This window comes from Haemaphysalis longicornis, unplaced genomic scaffold (assembly GCF_048455015.1).
Source record: "Haemaphysalis longicornis isolate Haplotype H1 unplaced genomic scaffold, Haemaphysalis longicornis Haplotype H1 scaffold_1, whole genome shotgun sequence".
Classification (NCBI taxonomy): Eukaryota; Metazoa; Arthropoda; class Arachnida; order Ixodida; family Ixodidae; genus Haemaphysalis; species Haemaphysalis longicornis.
In genome coordinates this window covers 441,474,811-441,496,759 of record NW_027526203.1, presented here as the reverse complement: position 1 = coordinate 441,496,759, position 21,949 = coordinate 441,474,811, and the positions used below count along the sequence as shown (strand labels likewise).

The following is a 21,949-nucleotide window of genomic DNA, read 5'->3' as shown; positions in this document are numbered from 1 at the left end:
CGAAAATCCACGTATGACTGCGGTTCAGCGCCTCTTCATTTACTGAAATGCCATTTCAACTAGACATCCATCTCAAATGCCATCTCAAATGGACAGTAGCTCAAGGCACACTCCGGTACTGCAGTGCCGGATTAGGAATTAGTGTTGCTCGGTCTGGCGGTATGGTCTGATGATTGAGAGGTATTCATACATCATTAAAAAAAAAGAACATCGACTAGGATGGGATTCGAACCCACGCAGGCAGAGCCCAATGGATTAGCAGTCCATCGCCTTAACCTCTCGGCCACCTCGTCGGAACGCTCGGCGCCCTTGCGGCGCGGGTCTCTCGCAGGTTCGATTTCCGACCGCGGCGGCCGCTGTACGAGATTTCCCGTGTGTACGAGATTTCCGTGTGTACGTGATTTCGGCCCGTGTGTACGAGATTTCGCCCGTGCGTACGAGATTTCGCCCGTGCGTACGAGATTTCGGCGCACGTTAAAGATCCCCAGGTGGTAAAAATTAATCCGGAGCCCTCCACTACGGCGCGCGTTGTGTCGGCGCGTTAAAACCTACAATCAAACAATCAATCTCCTTTTAAGGGGTCTCATTCGGCCATTAAAAAAATGTTTGCCCAAGTTGGCATCGAAAACCGACGACCAGGGGCATCAAGCTTAACTGCATGCATACGGAAGCTAACAGTAGCGGATGGGAACGAGCGAACAGCCCCGCGCCTTATATATGGTGTTAGCCTTTGCATTCAAGTTCATCTACGGTGTTCAGAGAAAGCCCAGACTCGCCTTCGGCCTTTTCGATTCACGAACTTTCCGGTACGCGCACGTTCCAGCACAAAAAAAAAAATCTTATTAAGGACATGCTTAACTGTTAAAGCCGAGGAACGTTCAATGTAGTTCACCAGTCACCGCAAGAAATGTCAGTGTATAGCGCTTCCCGAAGAAGTTCAATGTAATGCCAACTTTAACTTGAGCTAGCAAATTACTGGAAGCTACAGGGGCGATGTCGACTGAAGTTTGAAGTTTCAGTCGGTGTCGACTAAACGGGTTCAGTACTTTCATTATCTGGATAGTTCCAGTAGCAGACGTCTGCTGAAATCCGCCTTTCTATCACGGCACCTATCCTCAGCGGCTCTAAAACAATTGACTGTTCCTTTGTATACAAGCACATCTGGTGCCACTATATATGCAGTCGAACATCGCTATAGCGAAGCAGTATCGGGGCAGTAAATTAGTCCGTAATATCCGATATTCGTTGTAACAGTAGATGTGAAAATCGGCTGTAACGAATTGTCAATCTCGCTCGCGAAGAAATCCTAGGTACCAAAACGCATTTTTCAGGCTTCGAACGTATAATAAATGAGGTAATCCTTACCTGTCTCTTTATGGCATTTCGAACTAAATTGACTGGAACATGAAAACAAGAAATTACGGTAGAACGTTTCATTTGAAAACAAAAAGCACGACGTCGTGTGGTTTGGCGGTAGCCACTATACGCACGACGTGAGTGACGCGCCAACGCGGCAGCCAAAGCAACCGGCGCCGCGCTGTTTCCAAGCGGCTCTATCGCCCTTTTCCGTCGCACCACGGGTACCATACAACGGGTCGCGAAGCCGATGGTTCAAATGACAGCCGTACAACGCTCCTCGAAATGGGTTTTCGTTTAGCTTTCGCGCTCCGTATCACAATAAAAAAAAAGCACAGCTGATGTTATGGATTCAAAGCAAAACATAGAACCGGATAACGCATTTATTTCACCTACGATTGCAGCTATGCGACTTATTTAACATGCGCTGTGCCACATTACGTCCTTGACAGACCGACCATATTCCCAATTACCGATGGGAAATTTGGGGCTCTTAAATAACGTTCAGCTCCCTAAAAATAACCTAGGTTATATTTTCACGTATTTTTTTTATCTCGGCTTACAATCTGCATAGTCGATACAGTTCAGAAGCGCTCGGGATGCGATCTCATCGAACCCTAACGGATGGCGGTGCTCTTATCCAGCCTCCGAATTAATACTGCGGGGTGGAAGCACCTGTCCTATATTTAGAATTAACACATATATGGAGGATTACGTTGACCGATAGCCTAAACGATGCGGCAAATTGTTCTACTCATGCGCGTTAAGAAAGTTACAGGTTCAAGTTCAGTTGCAACAAATTATTAAAAAACGAAGTCGCGAATAGACGACGTCCACTGTTTTTGTAGCTTTCACTACGAAAAAGGCGTTGTTACGGACCTGAAATTCTCAAAGGCGGGATCGAAATCGCTAAAGCCACTAAATCGAGCCCGAACTTCGAATGCCATGCTGCCTCCGTCGAAGCCGCCAAGGGGCTTGGGGAACCCGCCAACCCGTATGATGAAGGCGCTTTCAGTTTTGAGCAACTGCCGCGTTGGCGCCATAGTCGCGTCGTGCGTATAATGGCTTCCGCCAGACCACACGACGTCGTGCGTATAAAGTCAGTCTCTTATTTATTCGAAGACGGATGTGATCTTCGTCTAAGGGCTTTTGTGTTACCTCTCAATTTTTTTATTCGGTCTTTCCTATGCTAGCTTTCGGAGTTTCAGCCTGGCGCGAACCAAATATTTCTTCGTTACAGCCGATATCGCGCGGCTCTCGCGGTTTTTGTTTCGTTAAAGAAAGAATGGGTACAAATGAAGCGTAACCAACCGAAGCTCGTACTTATTTCGCTATAGCCAATAATTCGTTGTAATAATTGTGCGTTATAACGAGTTTCAACTGTACGAGTATATGCCGATGGCTCAGTGACCGAGTCCTCGTCAACGACGGCTGTGCCAATTGCAATCCTGCAGTCCGTTCCGTGAACGTCCCTTACACTGACCTTCATTGAATTAAAAATCTTAATTGCAACAAAAATTACCGCGCAAAACTGAAGTGCATTCACCCTGATGCACTGACTGAGGTTGCAAAAAGAGCTAGGACAGACGTATCCTGAGAACGGAATGAACACGGGACCGGTTACGCAGCTCCTGACACTGCCTCTTAAGAGGCTTGGTTCATATTTAGCAAAAACAATGCGCCGCACAATACTGCCAATGTTAGCCGGAATGCTTGTAGTTGAGGCACTTGCCTTGACGAGGATCCACCTTCAGCTTTTCCGAGCGGTGGGCTTCGGGAAAGGGCGGTACTGCAGACGAGGGCGACCGCTGGGGGCGCCCCAGCGTCGGGCTTATAATTGTTCATCTCCCTGGTCGGACTCCTTCGGGACAAGCCGGGCTTCCTGGCGACGCTTACTGAGGTGACGGTGGAGAGGGCTCCTCCAGAAAGGCTTCAACTTCCGGAAGCGCATCGCCAGCGGATATGGCGGTCCCGATGGGCAGCAGCGGATCGGCCATTAGGACGACGGATTGGACGACGGACTTGGACGACGTTGCTGCTGAGAGCCGGTGCTGCTGCTGGGGCCAGAGACTAAAAAGGCGCGTGCCGTGGTCCACGAGAACGCGACGCACAACGCCCGGGCCTTTTTGCTTCTTCTTCTTTGAAAGTAGCGCGTTGGGTATTGTTCCGTTTTGGTGCCATCCCGACATCGTATGCACGCAGTCTAGGGAGTTGCAATGGAGTTAAAGTTAAAGTGCAGTTCAATGGGGCCTTTTATTTTCAGACAAAACGAAAGCGGGGTTTTCATGGAGTGAAACGCTCCAGCTGATGTTCGTGACAATGATTGCAATAATATATGCACACCCTCGGGAGATTGTCAAATAGACGGGGTGTTCTTTTATTTCAGGGCCAGAAGCAGGGACTACAATTATTAAAAATTAGCAGCCATTACCACTAATCTACTATGTGCAGGTGGATCACCTGTGGAGCTGCATAAAAAAAACCATTGTTCACATGATTAGAGAATGTACAGCATTATTTTTGTCATCATTCGGTAATGATAGTGACTATAACTTCCTGATTACTGAACGAAACTTGGAAGGACTAAAGCTCTATCGTAGCAGAGAAACATGCCGCATCCGTTTCTCTCTCGTAGACGCCGTGGCATCGAAAGCAGACGCGAATTCTCTAACAATTACGACTTTACTGTGAGCCAAAAATTTTTGATACGAAAATAAATTCGGCATACTGATAGGGACGTCATGGTGGTCAATTTGAAAGAATTTTTTTGAAAGAAAGTTTTGAATAAAGCAGATATACAGACTCTTTGTGTTTACCCTTCGCGATGAAGTTCACTTTCCGCAACGCATTTTTCCCACACGCATTCCCGCCCAGTCGTAGACCAGAAGTAAAGCGAAGCGTGCATCGTGCATAGCTTGACACTCCAGACTCGACCGTAAGACAACCTCCACTGCTACGGGATCAGCGGCGATTCGTTAGATCTGCCGCGAACCACTGAAGCGCACGCCATATTTTTGACACGAAGCCAGCCCTCCAGTCGCCGATTGTGTTATGAGAGAAGGACGATAGTATTTATTTATTTATTTACAGGTACCCTCACGGCCGAAGCATTGTTGATGGGAGTGGGCTTTAACATTCTTAAAAAAGTACACCTTACAGTGCATATCAAGCAATCATACAAAAACAAGCAATTGCATGAACATCATGCGCCGTACATGCTTTATGATGTATGAATGAATCAAGTAGTTCATATGTTTGTTTATCAACATATTACAATATTTGAGCCGACCATTCTGTTTCATAGAAGGCATTTAAATTTCTCTCTCAATTGAATACTACTTGGCACTCAGAAGAAATTCGTTAGAGAAACACCACCAACGGCTGATTTACATTTTGTTTACTGATGCAGGTAAACCTGGATGCAACGAACCTCTATATAATGAATTGCTGAATATAACAAAGTTTTTCAATTTGCCATTGGAAGCCCCCTTGAAGGGCATTTGTTTGCGACTTTTATGTAACGAAGGCGCTGTATGTTAACCATGCTGTAACGAATGCGCTACGCGGATGAGTCATTGTTTATGGCACATTTTCTGAAAAATCAGCTGGAGAAATTCATTAATTTAGCGAATTTCGCCCTCAACGCAAAGTATACCGTGTGCATTCACGTGGAGCGTGGTGTGGTTTACGTGCTAGGACCGCCTGTCGGCGTGTAGTCGCGTGCCTCCACTGCTATCTGTGTATCGGTTCGTCGGTGATAAGTTCTGCTGCCTGAAAACGAAATGTTTTGCCTTTTCAAGAAAAGCTCGCCATTTGAAATGTCGTTATCGCAGGCGAGAAAGAAGAACGCTTTCACCCGGTCCAGTATCCCAGCTAGCACCCTCTCACAAATTTTTAGTACGGAAAAGAGCTACAAGTTCGCGAAAAGGCGCCCTTTAAGCATAGCTTTGGTCCCTGGAACGCGTTAAGGCACTGAACAGTGTTAAAAGGCGACAGTGATACTTCGGTTACATTTTTGAATCCCAGGGGTAAGTAACCTTGCTTCTTTGGAGATTCGTGTGGTAACTAAGCTCGTGGGAAAGCAACAGGCGCCAATCACGCGGTTTAAAACTGTGATATAAATCTTGGAAGGGTGAGATCGCCATTACTCATATACTTTGCTTTCGTTTCTGCTTCATTCACGCTAGCCTTAATTCGAAACCATTATGTAGCGAAAACCTGCATGCAACGAAAAATTGCGAATTTTCGTCAAGTTCGTTAAAGGTTTACCCGCCGCGGTGGCTCAGTGGCTAAGGCGATGCGCTGCTGAGCACGAGGTCGCGGGTTCGATTCCCGGCCGCGGCGGCCGCTTTTCTGATGGAGGCGAAAAGCAAAAACGCCCGTGTGTACGAGATTTCGGCGCACGTTAAAGATCCCCAGGTGGTCTAAATTAATCCGGACCCTCCACTACGGCGCGCCTCATCGCCTGCGCTGCGTCGGCGCGTTAAACCCTACAATCAGATCAGATCGTTAAAGGTTTAACTCCCATATCTTATGCTTAGGATTCTTGCAATTTTATCTTTATCGTAATCGGCTGTTTTATCACAATTTAGCCTTATGTATGGCCTGTTACAAAAAAAAAAAAAAAGAAACGGAGGTAATTATCTGTCTTGCTAACTTCACCTATGTGCTACAGTTGGCAGCACTTTGGCCTCGTGCACAACTATGGCTGTGCACTCGCTACAGAAGAGAGACCGCAGTACAAAAGGGTGAACTATTGTGTATGAATTGTCTGCTGTTGGGCGTTCATGCCCCAAGTAAGACTTCAATGAATTCGTTTCAGCGTCCCATTCACTGAACGGGACTCGCTTAGCTCCCTCCAACCAAGATGCTTCCGCTGGCGAAAAACCTTCGTTATAGTGCCTAGAATATATTCTAGGCACTATATCTCCGTCTTTCCTGTGACTGCATTACAACCGCCATTCCGACGATGCATTGTGAGGCGAAAAGAGCACGGTGCACCTGCTGTCCTGTTCTCTTGCAATGCTCTCTACGGCTGCAGATAACAGCGCCTGGTCTGCCCGACATACTCGTGACCGGAGGAAATATGTTCATGGATATAGAAAATGACGGTCACGCCAAGTTCCGGGGGAGGAAAGAACAGCTATTGGAACGAGCGTCCTGCCCTCTTACTCGCCGCTTGCGGCGCATGCGCACTTACGGTACTTGCGTCAGCGCCGTGCCACAACACTAATTTAATAAACCACATCAGCTGCGCGCGAAACACACTCTGTGCCACGTCTCATAGAGCAACGGCCTTTCTCCTTCAGGCCGCACCACGTTTCCAGAAACTGATGTTTTGCCGGCGGTAAACCATAACAAAGCTATTCGAATGGGACGTTTACAATTACGTTAATGGAATGACAGCAAGCGCTCCAGTTATTTTGCTGTCTTCGGCTGGTATTAACAGGTCACATGATAAAAAAAAGGTAACTTTTGGTCCAAGACCTGAATTCTACTCTCCTAGCGTTTCAGGGTGAAGTTCAGGCCCAGTTCATGAGGTTTTACAATTCACCTCGCCAATATCAGTGACGGTGACAGACGCAGGTGTTTATCCAGAATTTCAATTGGGGGGTGGGGGGGGTCGAAATTATAAATGATTTGGGGGTGATGTCTAAACCCCTACTGCAACATCCCTGAAAGTCACGGCACACACCCCTCTGCATACAAGCGCCACCCCCCCTACCGGCCACCGGGTCTCTCTCTCTCTCTCTCTCTCTCTCTCTCTCTCTCTCTCTCTCTCTCTCTCTCTCTCTCTCTCTCTCTCTCTCTCTCTCTCTCTCTCTCTCTCTCTCTCTCTCTCTCTCTCTCTCTCTCTCTCTCTCTCTCTCTCTCTCTCTCTCTCTCTCTCTCTCTCTCTCTCTTTCTCTCTCTCATCTGTGCCATACCCGAATCTGTCTAAGGCAGTAGAATCTGTCGCCTATACTCAGGCTGCCTGCTTCCTCCTCTGATTGTTCGCCAGATTATTTAACCGTCATGCCGGGTTCTTGCTTCGGTAAGCGATAACAAGCAGTTAGGCAAGTTGCCACGGTAACGCACGTTAGGCTAATTTCATAGCATCCCAGAAAACAAAGAATAACCATGGCCCTTTGTTCGTAGCAAGTGCAGACAGTGACAGACTGAGCGTTGCTCGCACTAGATTCAATTGTTGATGAATTCATCCCTCTGTTACATACCGCGTAAGCGCGATTCCTTTCCCTTGTGGGTGTAAGCAAGACATTTCCTGTGGGCAACTAGCGCCATCTACACTTTCCCGCCGAACACTCCTGCCATTTTTTTATGCAGCTACTAAAAGCAGCCTAGGGCAAATTTGTGGTTTTTGGAACGAACGCCTAGGATTCGAGCCGCGGCAATGCCACTTGTTTTTCCAAGACCTGTGATTTCTTTTATTGCAAAATGTTGCTTTAACTCAATTCTGCGCATTATTTTGTAAATAAAAGTGGCTTGGCTCAGGTCCGTTTAGAGGTGGGGAGGGGAACATCACCACGTTTAATTAACGTTTTTCATCGCACTGTAAGTGCCGGGCTTGTACCTATCTTGGAACGGAATATCGCATCGTGTGTGTGGGCAAACCCCTGCTTTAGGTTTGAAGCAAAACCTTTGTTAACATGTGCTAGCTGTTTTCCAAACCCACGACTTCAGTTCCGCAACTTCTCACCTTCTGAAATGTCCAACTTGATGTTCTCGGCACACGCCTTTCTGCGCCATCCGCGACGAAGCATGGCTAGAACTGCCTAACAAAAAGATAAGACGACTGCCAAAACTCTCACTCACGTGTTTTTTTTTTTTTCATCCTCCCGACTGTAACAAAACACCAGAGTGCCCTCTCCCGTACACATTAGGTGGATACACACAGGGGCGGATCCAGGTTTTTTTTCTGAGGGGGGGGTCAGCTGATATCATAATGATGATGATGGTAATGAAGATGATGAGAAGGCTAAGGATTGTACCCTTTTTATTCACAGAATTTTTAAAAATCCATAATTCAATAGAAAAAAATCGTCAACTAGCGGGTCATCTTCTTGGGGTCAAATTCAAAATCCAAGGGGCGTCAGGACATCTGGACGCCCCCTCTGGATCCACCAATGGATACACATGTGTTTGTCAAATGTGCTTAAAAATTGCCAGTTATGTTTCGGGTGTCATCAAACTAATCATATTAATGAATGGGCGAAAATCTAAAGTTCCCCACCAGGCGAAAATTTTTCGGTCAAGAAAAATGGCCGCCGCTGTACAAAGTAAAAAAAAATAAAAATAAAAACACAAATGTTACTAACTTTTAAATGCAGCGCTTCATTTATTTGTCACTGAACATGTCACTGGATGTACCTCCCCCAGCCCCCCCCCCCCTTCCCCCCCCTTCCCCCCCCCTCAACCTCCACACCCTTCCCGACAGCAATGCCCTTTTGGGCGGTGTAGTTCCTGAATTGGTCCTTTAACTGTCACGAACACATATGGTCCACGCAGCAAGAAGTGCGGCACAGTCGACGGGTGCGCTGCAATGTGAACTATTCGTTTTCCTGTCGGTCGTGCTCGGGAAACAAATCGTCCTCGATGTGGAACGTCTGACAGATCATTTCTGGAGTCGTGCACCGGCTCGGGTCGGCCCTGGCCTCCCGGTCAAAGAACCTCCTCTTGATCTCCAGGTAGTTGGCCGGCACGAGCAAGTGGAGGAGAGTCTCGTGGCTGCATTCCGGCAACTCCTGGTCCCATGACCGAGACGGCGTCGTCCTCTGACCCGTCCAAGGCGATTCGCGGTGGCCAGTCCTCCCCGTAGTGGTCGGTTGGCGAGTCTTCGCGGTGCTCCGTCGCCCAGGCGAATACCCTGAGGGCGGCCGCCTTCACTCTGGGCAACTGCCGGATTTCTCCGCTTCCGTCGTCCTCCAGAAGTCTTCGGATAGTCACCGTGACCTTGGCGACGCCTGCTTCGACCTCGGAAATGCCGCCGCCGAAGCTCTGAAGCAGTGCGATCAGCATTTCTACTGGAAAAATACAGAAGTAAAGAAATAAACCGAATGTCCATTGGTAGAGCCTTGTGAGTGCGTACGCATCTCGTCCCTTCTCTGAAAAACGGGGCCTGCGGACGAGCCCCGCTACGTCATTGAGCAAATCGTTTCTTTCCGCGAGACCTGTGCTACCCGATGGACACTGCCGAAGTGGGGAGCACCCGGGAATGCTATCTATCCAGTGAGGAAGGGCACGAAGGAGCAATAAGAGAAGCGCTTCGAGCCAGGCCTCCTTGGCGACGTCGCTCTCTCTACTCACGAAAACAGCTCTCGCCCCGCGTTGTCCACACTTCTTTTTTTGTTGACATGACCCATCTAGTGCTCACGCAATATTAATAGCACAATATTCTTATGGTGTAAATTACTATAACAATCCCATTCCCTCCTTCTCGACCGTTTTTTTTAGTTATGTATAAATACCTCTCAATATCATCGTCATGAAGCGTAACAGCTTCCGATTCCTTCCCCTTTGGTGAGGGCACCAATAGGCAAGACATTTCAATATCTCATACCTAAAAGGGGCGCGTAATGAGTACATAAGCCCATAAATGGCCGCCAAGTTGGCGTAAGAAATGGTACTCATTTTGTCATCATTATGCCCAGAAATCCGGTCAATTTTTCCTTCCATCTTTTTTACGTCTCTTTTCTTTGCCTGTGCTGGCCTCCAAGCCATTGGGCAGACTTCTCGCCTGGTACAGACGCCGGAGAGAGCAAAGGGGCCGTCTCGCATTGCGTTTCCGTTTCCATACTTCAGCGCCATCTAGTGCCAAAAAAGAGAAAAAAGCGAAAGAAGAGTGATAGCGAAGTAACGAAGATGGCGGAACTGGGTCTTACACCGCATATCCCTATGCGGATCTGCACTCCACTTACTACAGTGGCGTCGGAACTATTTTTTCCTGTGGGAGCGAAAGATATTCTACCACAAACACAATCATCACCATCAATTTTATTATTGTGTCTATTTTAACACGAAAGTGTTTTATTCCCGTATACGCAAACATTTCGCTGACGTCATCACAGAAGTGAAGCCAGTACAACGGAGCAAGCGGCCTGTAAAGGGTGCACCCATGCACATACGGTCTGCTTGCGGGGAAGCAACCTTTAGTTCTAAAGAGTACGTTATACTTGGGTTACTCGTTTTCGGGATTTATATTTTAACACGAAAGTGTTTTATGCCGGTATACACTTAGATTTCACTTACGTCATATCCGTCACGGAAATGACGCCAGTACTGCTTTGAAGAAGCGACATGGCTGCAGAAAGTCACTCGCCAAGCACATCCACAAGACAGCCACCGACCCGCAAATCATGCTCTGCTGCAGATTTCGCTGCACTTTTCACTTTCGTGTTTTACCGACACAGAAATCAACCACAGTTTTTGTAACTATCAGAACTCTTTTTCTTTGAGTAGTTCTGCAGAGTCTGTAAAGTGGCGATACCATAATCAGTATACATACATATTCCTCATCGAACCACCAACATAAAACCAAATCAAACCCAATGAAATATTCACGGAGACACACAGATGCTGGAGAGCCAAATAAAGACGCCAATTAGTGACTTCACGTTAATTGTTCCTTCTACATGAAGCAACAGTTGCCCCCAGGATTATATATCTTTATCTTATTTATCAATGCGAAACGGCAGTGTATTTCTAACTAAATAAATGAAAAAAAAAAAAGAAAATAATAAGGCAAAAGCAATACATACTCCCAAGACATTTATTTACATGCCTGCTAACCGCGAACATACTGCTAAGCCTACATATTCATGCTGTCATGTGAAGGCTCACACGGTGAATATTGATAAACCAAGTTTATTAAATACACAGGTCAGTTCAAGAAAATAGTTATGCTATGCGTAAGCAGGTACATATAGATTGAATCATGTATGTTATATTATTAGAGTGCGTGTATTCACAACGGATCATTTGTTTTAATCTTGTTCCGAATATTTCTGATTGTCTGGTATGCCATTATGTTACAAAAATTGCCATGGTATGATCAAGAAGCTTTCATCTTTGCTGATATCTCTGCTTACGACTTGGAGTACCTCGCCACGCGAGCAATTATGCGATTGCTGCAAGCCGCATAGGGAGCCACGGCTTCCCAAGAAATCTGAGCTGGTGAGCGTAGAGATGTTGGTAGTTGTGGAGCTGGCTAGTATCATGATAGTGTTAGCAGGATACAGAAGGCAAAGCCCATATTACATTCATTCTTTGTTTGATACAGCCAATATTCCATTCATTCTTTGTTTGATACCGCAGGCATCGAATCGGAATATTTGATGCAGTAGATGAGCCTGTCGAATGCTTCATACGAAGGTCTTTCAACTTTATACCAGCTGCTGAAATCGAGTAGTGTCGAAATCCCTATATTTTCGTAATGGGAGCATTAATAGAGGTGAAAAATATCTAATTAGTGACCTGCGCCGCCGCGATTTCGACTGGATATCGTCTGATATTTTAGAATTTTGTCCTCTTCAAATGAACCTAGCTTTCCCGGAGACGTTTGAGGCTCCGCAGAAGTCTTCAGGTGGCATCTGACTGGGGGAGCCGTGCTGCCCAATCTGTGCTACACCAGGAATTAGTGTTGCTCGGTCTGGCGGTATGGTCTGATGATTGAGAGGTATTCATACATCATTAAAAAAAAAAGAACATCGATGAGGATGGGATTCGAACCCACGCGGGCAGAGCCCAATGGATTAGCAGTCCATCGCCTTAACCTCTCGGCCACCTCGTCGGAACGCTCGGCGCCCTTGCGGCGCACGACGGCAGCTACGCATGTGAGCTCCATTGTTTACCTTTCTCGCTGCAGCGCGGAGGCAACTTGCTTGCGGCACACTCCCGTCGAAAACTGAGTAAGAGCTGAACGCACGTAGGATATAACTGAGACGCTGATTGACAAAGCTGCGCGCATCGCATATGACCTTAATTCTACTCAGAAGAACATTTTTTCTTATTTTTCAAAAATCCACGTAAGAGTGTGGTTAAGCGCCTCTTCATTCGCTGAAATGCCATCTCAACTAGACATATATCTCAAATGCCATCTCAAATGCCATCTTAAATGCCATCTCAAATGGACAGTAGCTCAAGGCTCACTCCGGCAGCCCCGGGACCCCAACCTTTAGGGGCCTCGTTCGGCCATAAAAAAAATGGTTTCCCAAGTTGGAAATGAAAACCCACGGCCAGGGTCCTCAACCTCAACTACTAACCGTGGCGGATGGGAACGAGCGAACAAGCGAGGTGGCACTACAGTGTCTTCAAAGGTGGATGCGCCCGGCAACAGCGGTGTTGCCATCGGGGCGCGAACATTTTACGGCCGTTCATCAAAAAACAATGGCGAGAATTATATTCTCTTGTTCGGTTTGGTGAGAGGAAGACTTCGTGATAACTTTAGAAGTGCTTAGCACTCTTGGGCACCACATTTTATGTGTCTTACAGGCGCATGTTTTCAGTGTATCATATATGCTTCAGTGGGCATTAGTGCGTGGTGCCCGCGCGAGAATAGCGCGCGTCGTTTTTGGGCATAGTTTTCTTCCTCTAGCCCGGCCGTCAATACGAAAAACGCTTTGGGCAGTGTATTATGTTATAGTGCACGCACGGCAGACGCCGAAGTCGTTTGTTCATTTCTCAGATGCGATGGTGTGGGTTGCTTTGGTTATTTTCTGTGAGCAACTTTTTCTACTTTTTATTCCATGAGCCATCACCATGGTGTCTGGCTCATGTGCTTTTCCGCCACTATCAAGTGTCGCCATTATTGATTTTGCTGCCGCTAAACTCTGCACAACAATTGTACATATCGCAGCTCAAAAGACCCGGAACCTGCTGGACGAGATGCCCACCGGGGAAGATAGTGATTATGGAGACCTAAGTGACAGCGATGACGAATACCTGCCTCGTGCTGGGACGCAAGCCATGACCGACGTCACTGTTCCGGACGAGAGCTCAGAAGACGAAGAAGAAGAAGGTTTCAACTACAATGCCAAATATAATAGGGACTCCACTGAGCTATTTTTGTAAATTTCTGACTTCTTCGAAGATAGCGTCCGTCGTTGAACAGACAAACTTGTACAGCACACAGGAAACTGGATGTTCGATCAATGTGACTGAAGACGAAATGGAAAGTTACATTGGTATGTATTTGATGATGGGACTTGTACAGATGCCGAGCGTCAGATGTTACTGGGAAAATGGAACTAGGTTACCCGTCGTGGCTGACGTAATGCCACGGAACCTATTTGAGAAACTCATGAGGTTTCTCCATTTCGAGGACAATTCCTCTGTCTCAGAAGATGTAAAGCGTGACAAAATTTGGAAACTGCGAAAGTGGTTGAATGCTCTAGGGGATAATCTCCGTTCAGTTTCCCCTGAGGAGCTGAATAGCGTGGATGAGATCATGATATCATTCACGGGAAGATGCCCCGTCAAACAGTATATGCCTGCTAAACCTGTGGGGTCATGCGGGGGCCTCTGGTTTCCTTTACCAGTTTGATGTCTACCAAGGCAAAGAAAACAAGCAGTACAAGTTCGGATTGGCGGCGACGTTGTCATCAGGATGTGTGAATTTTTACCCCAGCACAAAGGCTGCAAGGTAGCTGCAGATAACTTTTTCAGTTCGTTGGAACTCGCAGAAGAGCTGTCAAAGAACGGCGTGGTATTTATTGGAACCCTCAGGAACACTAGACTCCGGGACTGTCGCCTCAAGACGGAGAGGGATCTTAAACAACAAGGACGCGGTGCCTTTGAATATGCGGTAGACGTTGTGAAAAATCTTGTGGTGGTGAGATGGTACGACAACAAGTCAGTGACATTTGTTTCAAACTATGCCTCAACTGAACCGTTCGTACAGTCCGCAGATGGAATAACAAAGAAAAAAGAATTTTCCAAGTTGAACAGCCAGCCACCGTAGCAACCTACAACTCCTTTATGAGGGGCGTAGACCTTTTCAACTACCTGACCGGATTGTACAAATTTGCAATCAAATCCCGCAGGTCGTATTTGTACATATTTTACCATAGCATCATGATTGCAACGGTCAATGCCTGGCTTCTCTACAGAAGGCACTGCTCCCACTTGAACGAAAAGCCCGTCAACCTTCGCCGCTTCCAAGCTAGCGTAGCAGAGGGACTGATGGCAGTGGGGAAACGACCAGTTGGCAGGCCATCACTTTCAACACAGCCAGCCACGAAAAAGCGGAAAGCATCTGTAAAGCCAGCAGACCAAGAAGTGCGTCTTGACGGTGTAGGTCACATGCCAATGTGGAGCAGCAGCCGGCTTCGCTGCAAGTCCTGTCCCTGGCAGAAGCAGAATTTTTTGTTCGCCTACTGCGTAAAGTGCAAAGTGCATCTTTGCTTCAACAAAGACCGAAACTGCTTTGCCGCGTACCACCAGTGACTGTTTCGACACAGCTGTGTGTCGCCTAAGCACTAATGCACAATGTAGCATATATGCTACATGATTTATTCTTTTGAAATAAAGTTGCAAAAAAAAATAACAATGGATGGGATGATGATTTCTGAGTGTTTTAAGCTGAAATTGAAGAAGAAAAAAAATTTTACTACTGCTCAATACTTTTTGGGCATTACAGGGCTAACTGTTAAAGCCGAGGGACGTTCAATGTGCCTCACCGGCCACCGCAAGAAATGTCTGTGTATACGCCTCGAGATTCGCGATCGCTGCGCCGCCTGCCGCCGCTTCTCCGCGGCGTTAGCGGGATTAGCGCTGCGTGGCTGATAGGTGGTCATGCAGTGTTTTGGTTCTCTTTCGCTTCTCTTTGCCTTTCCGCGCACTAAACAACTTGTTATGGTGACGTCTGTAAGCTAACTGCATGTTTAGGGCACTTAAAAAAACAGCTGCGTCTTGGTAGAGCGCTCTAACGCCAACAAGAGCTACCCGGGGAGGCGGTTCTGCGCGCGTCTTGGCCGCTCTTGCGGGCGTCGGCGACGGCAGCAGCATATCACCGCCTTCGAACACGTCAGCAGAAGTGAATTCTATTTATTGTCGCCTCGTTTAGTCCTGATAGTATGGCACTGTAAGAGGTTGGTTCGTTTTGCAGCGCAGACAACAAATGCGGCTTTGCTTCGAATATGTACGTCGTAGAAAAATATGTTTCGGGGATGTGATAACCCAACAGCTGACAAAAACTTGTGCCTTTTATGGGAATATAAGCCACGCGAAAATGTTAAGTACACTCAAAGGCTGTGCATTGTCAGATATGTGCCCACTCATGCCTTATAGTAAGAGCCAAGGTATATGTTAATGAAACCACGGGAAAATGAATGGTCGGCAAGTCAGGAATAAATATAATAGTCGTACGGGAATGAAAAAAAAAACGAGTGCAGCTTCTGGAATGCTAAAGACGTTTGTTTGAGCAAGGTAGTATTCACCAGACCAACTAGATGCGAAATGCACTGATATTTCGCTAGACATGGGTGGGGGGGGGGGGGGGGTGAGGAGGAGGACGCTCAACTATCCTTGTTTACAAATGCGGAGCGAAATCAACGACTGAACGTTTTAGTAATCACACACACAAGCTGCGTGTTCACTTTTCGTTTGTTTTTTGCCTTCAACGAACGGCTGATCACTCGGCGAACGCATTTTTTGAAGAATACAGGGTAGGCAGTTCACAAGCGATACGAGGTGTCGTTGGAAGAGTTGATTGATTGATAGCAGTGTTTAACGCGCTGACGCAACGGAGACGATGAGGCACGCCGTAGTGGAGGGCTCCGGATTAATTTTGACCACCTGGAGATCCTTAACGTGCGCCGAAATCTCGTACACACGGGCTCGTTGGAAGAGTGTCGTATCTGATAAGGGCCTCTGATTTAGGTTTATGCTAGATTCTGCAGTCTCCCTGTGTCATATGACGATGTTTCGAAGAAGAGTTTGGTCACGGACGCGGATTACTCTATAAGCCCATCTTCGCGCTTCTCGTGGAGGATAAATGTAACAGATGAATCTTTGCGAGCGCTCACATCGGGACAAGACGACCCATCATTAAATTTGTCGTCGTGTGCTGACTCCGGGGTGTAATTTTGCATTATCCATCGTACTTCTTTGGTACAGTGTTCGTGAAATTTATGCCGCATTGGCTTGTTCATGGTACTTATCAATATCTGATATGTGATATTGGCAGGCGTAACTTTCATGCTGTCCGGTATGAGTGCTCCGCTGGATTTTGTAAGTGCACAAAGTCGATTTACATCATAGTGTGTATACGGCCGCATACGGAGACACTGCCACTAAATTTCAGGGCAGCGGAATTGCAATCAGCTGCATGCAAATGCTGGCTTCGGGACGCTGGCCTGTGACACACGCCCGGCGCTCATATAGATCTCACTAAGGTCGCGTCATAAACGTTTATACTCTCGTGAACACACCACACTTGCAAACAGAGTACCTGCTCCACGTTATTCGGTATTTAGAACGTGGAAAAACGGTAAATCGCTGTCTTGAACGAGCCAAAAAGCAACGGCGACAGGGCGGAACGGGCCGGTCCCGCGCCTGCTTTCGAAACGGGCCGCTAGGGGGATTTCAGTGGCGCCCCTACAGGCCGCGCTCGAGGCGTATAGCGCTTCTCAAGGAAGTTTAATGTAATGCCAACTTTAACTTGCTAGCAAATTACTGGAAGTTACAGGGGCGATGTCGACTCACGTTTTCCCCCCGAACGGGTCTGGTACTTTCATTATCTGGATAGTTCCAGTTGCAAACGTCTGCTGAAATTGTTAGAGTAAAAATATATTGTATACGTTTTTCCACATCTCCATTGCTGTAGGTTATACGTACCTAACTATTTCGGCAACAAACAACCGAATGAGCGCTCATTTTCAAAACTGTCCTTAATTCAAAACTACTTGCGCTCCCTATATCGGCGGGACGAAGTTGATTTTTGTAGCTATTATATCGATCGGAGAGCTACTGAGAGACGTTTCTTTTGTTGAAGCAATTAATAAGTGAATTTGCGAGTTCCTACTTCCTATTGCCTGTTTCTGATCAATGTACACCGTGCTGTAAGTCGTTTTTTGTTGCCATTTTGTCACGAGTGCTGAAACTCGAGTACGACATGACTGGACGCAAAGATTGATTTCTCAGCGAAATCCTTGTACGTTCAAACGTTGGGCCTGTACTTACATTTTATTCAAAATTATGCGTTTATATATCGTCAAGCTCGAATGCTCATTAAATTGTTTCTTCTTTTGAAGAAAGTGCTATGATCAGTTCTTTGGCCCGTGTCTATGGATGCCCCTTCGATTAATTGAGACCTTGCAATGCGCTGACGAATAAATTAGACAAATTTGTACGTGAGATAATAACGTTAAATGATATTAGCGAAAGTAACTTATGGGTTCAAGACATTTAGTGTTTGGAGCCAGTAATCATCATAAAAACACTCCCGCTTACCATCCGCAGACAAACGATCTGACTGAACGATTTAACCGGACTCTTTCTGAAATGATTTTCACGTACATCCGGCCTGATCACACCAACGGGGACACAATTCTGCCATTCGTTACTTTTGCGTACAACACTGCAGTTCAAAAGACTACTGGTTACTCTTCCTTTTTGCTCGATTACGGCAGCGATCCCTCCTTCATGCTGGACACCAGTCTCTTATGTGCTCCTACAGTTATGACGCCAATCACCGTAACGTCCGCTTCCGCCCTGGCGACGAGGTGCTACTGCGGACGCCCACACGCAGACGTGGGATTTGCGAAAAATTCCTTCATCGCCTCACAGGCCCGTATACCATCTTAGAAGGAACTTCGCCTGTGAACTACCGCGTCGCTACGTGCAGTGCTACAGTGGATCTTCGTTACCGTGACATAGAAATAGTGCACGAACCACGACTCAAGCCTTTCTTGCGCCGCTCCTCTTGACTAATCGCGGCCAGGAGGCTGCCTTCAAACGGAGGGGGAAATTGTGAGCACATTCTCAGCATCGCGTACTATTTACAGTGACCGGATCGTACATTGTCGCCGCCATCCTGTGCTTCATCTTCTTCCCTCATAATCATCCTAATCAATATCCATTCCATCGTCTTCTTGTGAATATCATCTCATCGTAGGCTGGTTCGGATTCCGCGACGGCTGCAACGCTTCGGAATAAACGTCTTTCTGAATCTGTCTCTCAAGGCCCTCTAAATTTTTGATTGATTGACTCACTGATTCTGGGTTACTCGCCGACGCTACACAGGCGATGAGGTGCGTCGAAATGGAGGGCTCCGGATTAATTTTGACCACCTGGGAATGGGGGCGCAAACATGCAGGTGCATGGCATGACCCGTGCATTCAACGCGCGTGGCATAGCGGGTCCTGGCGCTCTAACATTAACGGTTCTTCTTTTTAGGTATTAGGTATTAACTACTATTAGGTATTGAGAAATATGCCTCAGATTTCTAGGAGTCCCTGTGCAACGCGGTCTGTCATGAACGAAACATATCGCCACGCTGAAGACTAAACATGTAAGTTTTGTGCCCATTCATGGTTTCGTGGTGAGAAGGAGATGAAGCCATTCCCGACACGCTCTTCTACAGTTATCCGGATATTTCTTTTTTAGTATTTTTATACCTTCGTTATAGCAGGTTGGCCGTTTCGAATTTCCGCATTTAAAGCCGACGCCCCTTGGACGATCTCAACCACTGCGCTAAAAAAATTAGCCCAGCTTGCACTGATGGCGCAAGGCTGGAGAAAGAGCAAAGCTCGGGGTCGACCTATAGCTTCTCCCCACACTGACAGCGGATCCCAGGAGAGAGTGCAGCCGGGCCCCAGAAGTGCAAAGCCGTTTTGAACGCCAATGTAAAGCCAAGAATACCCCCACTGGTGCTCCCCGCCCCCGTCTCAACTGCCCCGCCACGGAATTCTCAAAATCAACCTACCTAACACGTCACGTGAGCAACAAAACGGCCTTAGACTCTGCAAGGGTGATCCCTGTAGCGACAGGCGCGCCACGGGTCCACCGCATCGAAGACGACGACGAAAACGGGAGCTCCTCACACGGCGCAAGCCCACGAGAAAGCCTTGAGGACGCCGGGCGCTCCTCACGAGGCACACGCCTATGAGCGCTCAGTATTAAAGCAAAGCTTTACTAATCTCGTCGAGCTGTTTCGCCGTCGCGAAGTATTTCATTTGACCGCAGCTGTGCCGCAGCTGCGCCGCGGCAGCGAAGAGGAGGGAGCTGTTCGGCTCCGAAAACGCCGGAAGGGGGACCACAACCGTCAACAACGACAGGCATTGGGCAAATAGTATAATAGTTACCGCTAAATAAAATGTTAACCAAGTGAAGACAAGACTTAACCAGGCTAAGCCAAGCTTTGACTTTTTTTTTTCTTCTTTTTTGCTAAAGACACTGCACGGAGGTCGCACCGGGCGACGTATTCCCAAACCATATCCCGTAGGGGCCCAGGCCGACCACAACCCCCCAAGCAGCGACGCAGCGCTGTGACGTCAATTCCTCTATGTGCGCGACTTCATGCGACGTGGGGGGGGGGGGGGGGGGGGGGGGAGAAAAAATCCACGTCGCATCAAGTCACGCTCATACAGGAAGTGGCGTCACGGTGCTGCGTCGCTGCTTGGGGCGGGGGGGGGGGGGTTGAGGTCGGCCTGGGCCCCTACGGGATATGATTTGGGAATACCCCACCGGGCGCCCTGCGCCGGCGGATTTTTCTTTTCTTTTCTTTTTTTGCTAATGCAACACACCCAGCTCAAGCTTAAACAGCTCTCCTGCTAAAGAATGCCTGGGCTTAGCGGATGTAACTCTACTGTGGGTATGATCACGGAGCAAGATAAACAGGAGCGCCGACTTCGCTCTCTCCGGCGGGCTCTTAATGTCCATAACTCGCGGAGCACAATGTAGATGGCGCAGCGAAAGGGACCTTAGCCGGCGGCGGCTAAGCGGCCGGCGTTCCCCGTGCGCCGGCGGGAGAGTTGGCGGAACGCATTCCGTCGGCTCTGTCGTCTGCTTCGGCGACGGTAGTTTTGGGCACGGACTGCTTTGGGCCTGCTTTGGCGCCGCTTCGCGATCATTGTGCGCCTCCTTCGCACAGTTGATTAACTTGTTCGACAGCACCTTCCGGGTAACCCGGACCCGAAGGAATCGAGTGGCCGTACGGCAAAGATACGTTAAGGATTGGTTTCCATGGCGGGAAAACAAAATATAGAGACCACATACAAACATATGGCTGCTATACAAACACTACCTTTTTGCGCGGTGCTTGCCGAAAATGTGGCTCCGTTTTGTAAATTTTGGAATACCAATTTGGCTCTGTTTTAACAGGTTTTACAAAAGGCGAAAGGAGTAACTGGTTCTGATCACTGGCGATTATAAAAGTTCCCTCAGCTTTCTCGCAGTTCTGCAACTTGCGTCCAAAACAGAGCGCGCCTAGAACACGGGCCGGCACTTACACGCTCATCAGAAAAGAACAGAAATGCGATAACATCACCCGCGACTGCCCGCGACGTAGCGATCTGCTCAAGATCAAGTCCCTGACAGTGCGGTCTTTTCACAAGCCTTCATTTCGCGATAACGCGCCCAAAGAAAAGGTTTAACGAGCCGGTTGTTTTGCTGGTCAGTCGCTTAACGAAAAAAAAAAAAACGCCGGGAACCCTGGTAGGCCAAAAAATTGCAGCCATACAAATCGCAGCATTTTATTTGGAGACCGCGGTGTTATCGACGAGATAACACGACCGTAGAGCGACAGTGAACATCGGGCGGTAAGTTGCGGCATGAGTTAAAATGAAGTATGCGTTTGATATTCTTGGGTTCCTTATCAAGCTGACAGTGTTTTTGTACAGTTGATACAACAGGGCAGCCGTCCAATTCAGTCATTGGCACAGAAATGTGCATCATTGCCGTTTGCCGATGGAGTCTCCGGGCGACCCTCGTAAGCGTTGTTCGTGCGCAGAAGCAGCATAAAATAATTAAGCACGCGGCCGGAGAGCGGGATAACAACAGAGGGTAACCTTTGCGCTGCATCGATTCCTCGTAAGCAGAATCACGCTAGACTATGTTGTGGCGTTCCATATTACTCTTGCTCATTCTTTGGCGCTTCTGAAGTCGTCGTCGTTCAATTGCGTCTTACATGTGCTGGGTTAGTACAATATTTTTAGTATTTAGTATTTAGAACGTTTAGTCTGAGAATATTTCATAATGACAGACTAAACGTTCCGGAAATAAGCGATCGCCATGTATGCGGCGGCGTGCGCTTATCTGCGCCGTCTATTGCAGCCGCGCACGGGTGTTTAAATTCCGCGTGTGCACGCATGCCTCCTGAATAGTAAGACAGGCATAAGACAGACGTCGCTGCGCAAGAAAAGATGCCTCTGGGGAGAGCGAAGAAGGGAAGAGCCATGTACAGAGGCACAGCGACGAGAGGGCGAACGAAGGAGGAAGAGAGCAAAGGGAAAGCTGGGCGGCCAGCGGCGCGTGGACATTATCTGCCCGAGCAAAAGATTTTTTCTGGGCCACAGTCGGCGCTCCTCTTTATATCTTGCTCCGTGGGTATGATTCTCGAGGCACGTATCGATCTAATGGACGAACTTCCCATGGGCGA

The 21,949-nt window shown here is 47.7% G+C and overlaps 1 protein-coding gene and 2 non-coding genes across 9 annotated transcripts in view; all 3 read right to left on the bottom strand.

Annotated features, from left to right (window-relative positions):
* The window catches only part of LOC144155851 (uncharacterized), a 1,021,707-nt gene that overhangs the window by 678,050 nt on the left and 321,708 nt on the right, over window positions 1–21,949 (bottom strand). The window contains exon 6 of one of the 7 annotated variants that reach the window (XM_077687532.1): window positions 8,810–9,377. The exons of the other annotated variants lie outside the window; for them this stretch is intronic. Coding sequence (XP_077543658.1) covers window positions 9,016–9,372 — 357 coding nt within the window. The 5' untranslated portion in view covers window positions 9,373–9,377 and the 3' untranslated portion in view covers window positions 8,810–9,015. Of the gene's footprint in view, window positions 1–8,809; window positions 9,378–21,949 lie in introns of those variants that run through there. 7 annotated transcript variants of the gene reach the window in all.
* On the bottom strand, window positions 212–293 carry Trnas-gcu (transfer RNA serine (anticodon GCU)). The gene has a single exon. It is a non-coding gene; the product is annotated as a tRNA-Ser (tRNA).
* On the bottom strand, window positions 12,061–12,142 carry Trnas-gcu (transfer RNA serine (anticodon GCU)). The gene has a single exon. It is a non-coding gene; the product is annotated as a tRNA-Ser (tRNA).